The sequence below is a fragment of the Lygodium microphyllum genome, chromosome 16 (genome assembly GCF_053477565.2).
Source record: "Lygodium microphyllum isolate KBCC chromosome 16, Lygodium_microphyllum_v1.1.10, whole genome shotgun sequence".
Taxonomy (NCBI): Eukaryota; Viridiplantae; Streptophyta; class Polypodiopsida; order Schizaeales; family Lygodiaceae; genus Lygodium; species Lygodium microphyllum.
The window spans coordinates 131,384,136-131,391,853 of record NC_141150.1 but is presented as its reverse complement, the minus strand read 5'-3'; the positions used below and the strand labels follow the sequence as shown (position 1 = coordinate 131,391,853).

Here is a 7,718-nt window from a genome sequence, read left to right as displayed (position 1 = left end):
GTTTAAATGTACATGCTCTACTGATGATTTGTATGTTGTACAACAAGAGTTTGACGACATGAAATAATCAAAGGTTCTTAGGGTAAAGGCAAATGTGCTTGAGTGTGGAGAAAACAATTTAAAAAAAGTGACAAATTATAAAATGTTAATAGAAGTACAACAAGATGAGGAATAGACGCGAGGATGAGAAATAGATATAATCCCATTCAATACCCATGATCTTCTCCACAGGGAGACTTTTAGTAAGACAATATGCAGGATTCTCATTACTTGAGATCTTGACAAGCTCTATTAGCTTGTCCTCAAGTTACTTCTCTAATGAAGTGATAACAAACCTTAGTGTGCTTGGTCTTCTCATGAAAGACTAGATTACATGCCGACTGAATGGTACTCATAGAGTTCGAATGTAATATAAGAGTCATAGTCATACCAAGGTTTGCCACTAGATGGCCTAATTGTAGGGCCTCCTTGTAAGCGCTAGTGGATAAAATGTACTTATCCTTGATAGTAGACAAGGACATGCATTTTTGCACCTTGGACATCTAAGAAATACCACCTCCAACAAAGTTGAAGACATAGAGCCAAAGGTGGACTTCCTACTACTTGCACATTCTATATAATCAAAGTATGTGTAGCCCATGACTCTAATAACTTGGCCACAATAACAAACACACAAATATGTGGTGCCCTTAAGGAATCCCATGATACCCTTCATGACATCCCAATGTTTCATGCTAGATGTCACCATCTAATGAGCCACAACTATCACTACAAATGCTATGTTAAGTCTAGTGGCTATCATGGCATACATCAAGTTGTCCATCACAAGCACATACAAGATCTTGGTGATCTTGGCCCTCTTATCATCTAACTAGGGACAATTTGCCTAACTGACCTTCACGTGAGAAGGTAAAGGGAAACCAATAAGCTTACCACCCGATATATAGAACCACTCAAGGAATTTATGAATATATTACTTCTGTGATTAGGTGGAGAAGTCCTTTAGAGTGATTGTATGTAATGCGCATATCAAGAATGTGAGAGGTATATCCCATGTCTTTCATCTCAAAGCTCTTCTCTTGAGCAGAGTCTTCAAAGCATCTAGCTCATCATAAGCACTCCCATTGAATCAACACATCATCAACATATAGCATCAAAATGATAAGGCTACCATCATAGGATTTCTTCTATAGTGACACGAATCCATATCACTACAGGAGTAATCCTGTGAATGCATAAATGCATCAAACTTATGATACCATTCTTTAGGTACCTGCTTAAGTTTAGAAAGACTCTTCCTTATGATTGACCACCACATACTTAGTTTTGGACTGTGAAATAGTCTACAGGTGTGTAAAACAGGGCAACCCCTTGTCTTGATGATTCAAGCTCCTTGGCTATGCTCATCTGATGCCCAAATGGCTATGATTGATACTGGATACTTGAGGATGTTGTGCTTATGCTGTGAGATGACTTTGGCCTGATTCAAGTGCTTCATCTTCTCAATTTGAATATGGATTTATGTGCTATAATATACAGATTTGAGAATGTATGACAATGGAAAAGTGTTCATAAACTGTTGGCAGCATGCATTGGTTTATATTGAAGTGAGGAAGAAAATGGAAGAGAATGTTGATTTCTCTTCTCTTATAAGGCTTCAATGTTGCTCGATCTCTTTAAGCATCCAAAACCTCTTTTTGAGCATCCAATGCCAAGCTATTTTGCATCATTTCGAAAAACTAATGGTTGTCCAAATCAATTCCAAAATTGGCTATTGCAACCCCAAATTGAGCCTCAATTGCTTAAGCACATGCTTGACTTAGATCTAGATCTTGACTATGAGAATAGTACCTCTTCAATGTGCGGACAACAAGCATTAATGTTGAAGAAGAAGCTCGAATCTTCGACCTTCATGACAAAGCTTTGCTTGTGCTCCTCACTCCAAGTATAAGCTCCCATGAACATTGAATGCCGCTCTGATACCAGTTGAAAGGTAAATCATGAGTAGAAGCACAAGCAAAAGCAAGAGCTATGGAGGTTCAAGTGAGAGAGAGCAAGATAGTATATGGGAACCCCAACAACAACGATGTGTAACCTACCTTCCCTTATTCTATGGAATGTAAGGAATCAATAGTAAAATGACACTAACAAATGGCCACCACTTGTAGTGTGCAGGTGTGTGGTGGTAAGTACAAGCAAATGATTGATGGGTCACATATTTTTATCATTGCTGCAAAGGAGAACCATATCTTAAAGGGTTCCATTTAATTTTGTTGCAAATTTTAATGGTGGTAGAAATTATTCTATATGGAACTATAATGTAGGATGGGATGGGTCAATCCATGACTCCTTAAACTTCACCAAAAGTGAGCTAGGTCAACGATGTGCTAGGGTCGAGTTGGATAACTATTATTTAGTAGAAGGTTGTGCTTCTCTAGCTCAATTGTACATGCTAGTACCAATCAAAGGATGTAAACAAGGCTTATCACACATGAAGTATGATTAAAATTTTATACAATCTATCACCAAAATGCCAATGGAGCAAGCTTTTGGTATGTTAAAGGCAAGGTTTCACATATTATTGAAGAGATGTGACATAGATCTACATCACATGCTAGATCTCATAGCTGCCTGTCTTGTGTTACATAATATTTGCATATGCAATGGTGACGACTCTTATGATATGGAATGGGTTTGTGAGGTTGAGGCAAGCTTGCAACTTACTAGCTCAATAGAAGAGGATCAAAGAATAATCGTTGAGATATATTTTGCCTAAGTAGAAGATGCAATGGAGTGAGCATAAAGAGGCGATGAAGGAGATGGTGGAGCTATATCAAACAACTTTGGTTCTAGAGGTAACTTACAATATGGCTACATGCCACTCCCTTCAAGCTAACTTACAGGATCAATGTGGTTATGCCTTCATGTATTTTTCCACTATGGCATTTGACAGTTGATGTATCCTCTCTTTCTTGATCAATGTTATGATCAATTAAACTTACTTTTCAACCATCTTTGTAATTTGAAATTTATCATATGACTTAATCTTAATTTTCAATTCTTCATAAATTACACACTTGTATCAAATGAAAAACCTTATTTATTGAATCTTCCACCACTATTTTGTGAATATAAGAGCGACAAAATATTAAAGAAAGTCTTTTCCATCTTTGTCATGTGAGCTTAAAGCTAGCATCAATGATACTTTTGGATCATATCTACCCAAAAATGCATTCCCCAATCATCTACTTCCATTGCCATCGTGTGAGCCCACCCTTAGCATACATATCGCTTGTTGAAGCCCTCTATAGACGAGGAATCCCGAGACCTAAAGGGACATCTCGGTACATTCTTTATCTACATGGCACATGTATCTTAGCTAGACTAGGGTCTCCCTGATTACCATGGGAGATCTAGTCTTCAATTGATGTGAGCGAACTTCTAGATCATGAACATGTGGCAAAATAAAATGCAAGCAGTTTTTTTGATATTGAGGTATATTAGTAGCACCTTGCCACTCCAGAAATGGGGTTGGAAGTTCTTATGAAATCAAAAACCACCCACTTAAAACTTTTGACTTTTTGATAATTGCATACGTACATGGCCTAACCACAGTGAAAGTGAGGTCGCATTTCTTGCACAAACCTCCGGAGTACATCATCACGATCAATCATTTGCAAAGGCTATGAGAGTTTGGACCCTTATAGACTTGGCGGACATCCACAAAAGAGGATGTCTGAAAAGCACATGTTAAGAAGTTAGGGTGGCCTGATAGAAAAGGATTATGTCCCAACCCATCCGAGGAGAATAGCCCGCCCAAAGCAAAACATGTGCGCCATTCCATGTCATGTGAGTATTGAACCAATCTTTAATGAATGCATCCTGTTTATGTGTAATCATCTTGACGTTTTCTTCGTATTCACATGGCTCCCTATACAACATGTCTGTAAGGGGCCTTTGTAATGCTTTTGAGTATTGAATGTTGTACCGAGGTTCCAGTTCTTCCTGTGGCCTCGCAACGACAAGGTTTCTTCGCGTGTACCAATCATGGTGAGCTCCAACAAGAAGGTTCAAATCTCGCAGGATGCCTTCGACGCCGTCGTGAAAGAGAACATGGATGACTTTGGAATGGACCTAGAAGAAGCTCTCGAGGATGCCATCAAAACATTCCAGATGCAAGGAGCTGATCTTAGAGGCACGCTTTTTTCTGTACATTCTTTACTTGTAAGAGCTCTACTTCATTTTTCATCGTCTTCGCATGGTGCCAAGATTTGGATCTGCCGTGCTTATTTCTCACACATAAGTCGCCTTTGCGTTGTTATCAATGTTCCATTGCTGGAATGTGATTTTCCAAAAGGAATGATCAGGTGTAATTTTTAAAATGCCAAACAATGTCAGTCTGCAAATGTGGCCATCCAGGCATTAGAATGATGCTTTTGCCTCTCTAGTAAGACCACCTTGTTAAGTCACTGCACTGAATTATGGCCCGATTTGATCTAGATAAGCATTTCTCCATCCAGCCTTTCTGCTTAGAAAGGAGTACTCTCTTATTTGGTTGTTTTATATCGGTGAGGAGTTTGGAGAGTCTGTAGATCATGTTGCTCTGCGAATCAATGCTGGACCAAATTCTTCATAGTATCCAAGGGCCAACACCTCAGCTGAGTTCTCCGGAGGCTTGCTTGGCACCCTTCATTCTTGCAAACATAGCTATTATTCTATTCTCCACCAGCATGCTTCTCCTTGTATATCCTCTTAAATTCTGTCCAGATATGCTGAATTTGTATTTCTTTGGCTGGTGCTCATGGAGTGTGTTGGACCCGTAAAGGCATGCATTCATCTCAAATTTACATGCTTTAATGCCTAACTTAGACAAATTAAGGCATGTGTTAACCTCAAATTGCTGGATGGCGGATGTGATGGATGTACAAAGGCATGTGTTGGACTGCCTTTATATAGGCAACAATGGCAATAGGAACCCAACCCAATGCAACCAAGAGAATGGTGCCTAAAACTGGCTGCCCAAATGATGGGAGATGCCACCTACCTGCCACGTGGCTAAATATACAATGTACGCTGTGATAATGATTTATGTGCAGTGTAAACATGTTTAGTGAAGCAATAGATGAGTGATTGAGTTCTAGAAACTCTAGTCTCCACTTGTAGTATGTAAAATGGAGTAATTTGACACACAAGATAAATTGACAAACTATGATAGTGATAGAGTAGCTTCCAATGTCCTCTTCAGACGTCACAAGTAGGAGACACACATAGTACAAGACAATGAATAACCTTCTCTTCTTTTGCTATGGCCAAGCATGCTTTTAGTGATAAGACATGCTTCAAGGGCTTGTACTTCACAAGATCCAAGACAAACTACCCTCTATGGTCATGTTGCATGGAGTGTCTCCTCGACGATTGTGACCTTTGGGATTTTGTTACTATCCCTATACCTTGGCCTACTGTGGATCCCCATGATGGAGTGACCTTGGATTCGATAGATTTATGGGATCGGTTGAATGCCAGAGCTTGCTCTTTTCTTTTATTGAGTTGTATAGATTACGTGCTTGTGCATATTAGATGTATCCACACCACCGCAAAGGTTTGAACTTTGGAGGAGATTGGCATCTCTCTTCTAGATCTAGACATTTGGGTATTGATTATCTCTTGAGTTGAAGCTATGATAGCTTTTTGTCATAGATTCCCCTACAATGAGGTATCACATCCATAGGATGGAGGAGCTTCGGGATGAGCTTGTATCCCTTGGTATGAACATTTCTTTGGAGAACCTAGTTGTGACACTTCTCTCACATCTTTCGTTATAGACCAATGATGTGTTAAACACCAATCTTATCACTTGTTATAGCCGGGAGACACTCACGTGGGAGGAGCTAGTGCCATTGGTGCTTGAGCAATATGCGTATCACAATGAGAGATTCTTGTGGATCCCGTATACATGGCTGTGCTTATGTGGCCTTATCTCCAGGTATAGGACATGCCAAGCAAAAGAAAGGGAAGAGGAAGCATTTGGAGTCATCTTTTGACTTTGATATAGATTTTGTTGGGAAGCATAGAGGATATCCCACGTGTCCTCATTGTGGGAAGCCCTTGCACCTCGAGGAGAAGTGCTGGAGGATACCCTCATCTTCATTCGGGATTGAACAGTGGATCTACATTGGAGCGTTCATCTATCTCTACTTCATCACATGCTATTACCATCGAGTCCGTATTTGTACACATTTATCAGGTGAAGGAGCCTTCTTTGTTTGTCTTGTCTCTTGAGGGCTCCTTGACAATGGTGCATCTACTCATATGACTCATTGAGGCGATTTGTTGCCGGATCTGTCCTGTCAGAGGGTATTGTCATTATTGGTGACATCTCTTAGGTGCCTGTTAGTGGTGTTGGCACATTGTCTCTATTGTTTGATTGTCCATTGAGCTTCGTTTATGAGACCCTACATGTTCTAGACTTGGGCTTTTCTCTCCTCTCAGTTTATGGCTATCCTAGACTCAAGATCTGCATTGTCTTCATTGAGCCGATCGTCTTTGTCGAGGATTTTCTACAGGAGCCACTCTTGTGACATTTTGGCAAGAGAAGGGGCTATCTATGCTCCATTCCCCTTCCCTTGGGTATGGCTCGTGGAGGCAGCTTTCTATAGCTGCACCCATTCACAATTGTGCACCATTTATACCATAGGTTTCATTCCATCCCCCCTCACCATCTCCTTTGGTGGTTCCCTTGTATCTCCCATCCATTTCAAAGAGGAACGATATTGGTGATGCGGTTGTGGATTTCTTGTCCCTTTGTGTTTCAATGGGGCCTTCTTCGGATCGTGAAGAGTTTCTTCAAGGTTTCTAGTCTACTTTGGGCTTTTCTTTTCTGTGGCGACCTCTTTTCTTTGTCATCGAGCCATCATTCTTTGCTACTTGGCCTTTGGTCCTTGTTGTTTCTATGCAGCTTATGGTGCATTCGATAGTTCCTCGCCATCATCTCATGGTTGGGTTAGAGGCTTGGGTCACGCATTTCCAATTGGAGTTTTCAAGAGTGATTTGTTGGAGACCTCTTTGTTTTCATTGCCCTCTGGTGGTTTTCCGTTTGATCGGATTTCTCTATAGAGAGGGGGGTCTTACTCCTTGGTTGGCTTTCTTCATCAACGAACTGCATCGGCATTGGCACTTTTCCTGCTACCCTTGGATTTGCATCTCCTTTGGCCTTCCGCCACATCGAGGATATGAGAGGGGATGTAAGCAGTCTTGTGTGTCTTGTGTGGTCATCTCCTACCTATGCGCCTCAATTTGAGACAGACAAGGACATTAGCAGCTTTGACATTGTATTTGTCTATCATTTTATGTGTTCTAGACACTTTAGATGGAGGGTACATTAGTTCATTTCTTTTTGGGCACTTTTGGCCATTTTTAGGGTTTTGACCCTATAAAGGGTTTTTCCACTTTTTGCCTATATATAGGCAGCTTGCCCTTGCACTCACATTATCCATAATTGATCCTTTGTGATCAGCCAGCCCTCCTCATTCTCTCATCCCCCTGCTACCATTTGGCACCCACATTGACGCGCAGAGCTGCATGTTGGGGAAGATTGTTGCGGCCTTGTACCTTCAACCATTGCAATCACATTGTTCCTTCTCTCTCCTGCGTTTTCTCTTTGTCTTCTTCTTCTCTCCATTTTCACTTTCCTCTTTCTGTTGTGCACTCTCACAACTTAT

The 7,718-nt window shown here is 40.7% G+C and overlaps 1 protein-coding gene across 2 annotated transcripts in view; it reads left to right on the top strand.

Annotated features, from left to right (window-relative positions):
* Window positions 1-3,891: 3,891 nt before the first annotated feature.
* LOC148023437 (ARM repeat superfamily protein) overlaps window positions 3,892-7,718 on the top strand; it is a 118,082-nt gene continuing 114,255 nt past the window's right edge. Inside the window, exon 1 of one of the 2 annotated variants that reach the window (XM_087696411.1) lies at window positions 3,892-4,195. In XM_087696411.1, coding sequence (XP_087552537.1) covers window positions 4,048-4,195 — 148 coding nt within the window. In that variant the 5' untranslated portion in view covers window positions 3,892-4,047. The remainder of the gene's footprint in view (window positions 4,196-7,718) is intronic. The other variant, XM_087696410.1, reaches the window with a different exon arrangement.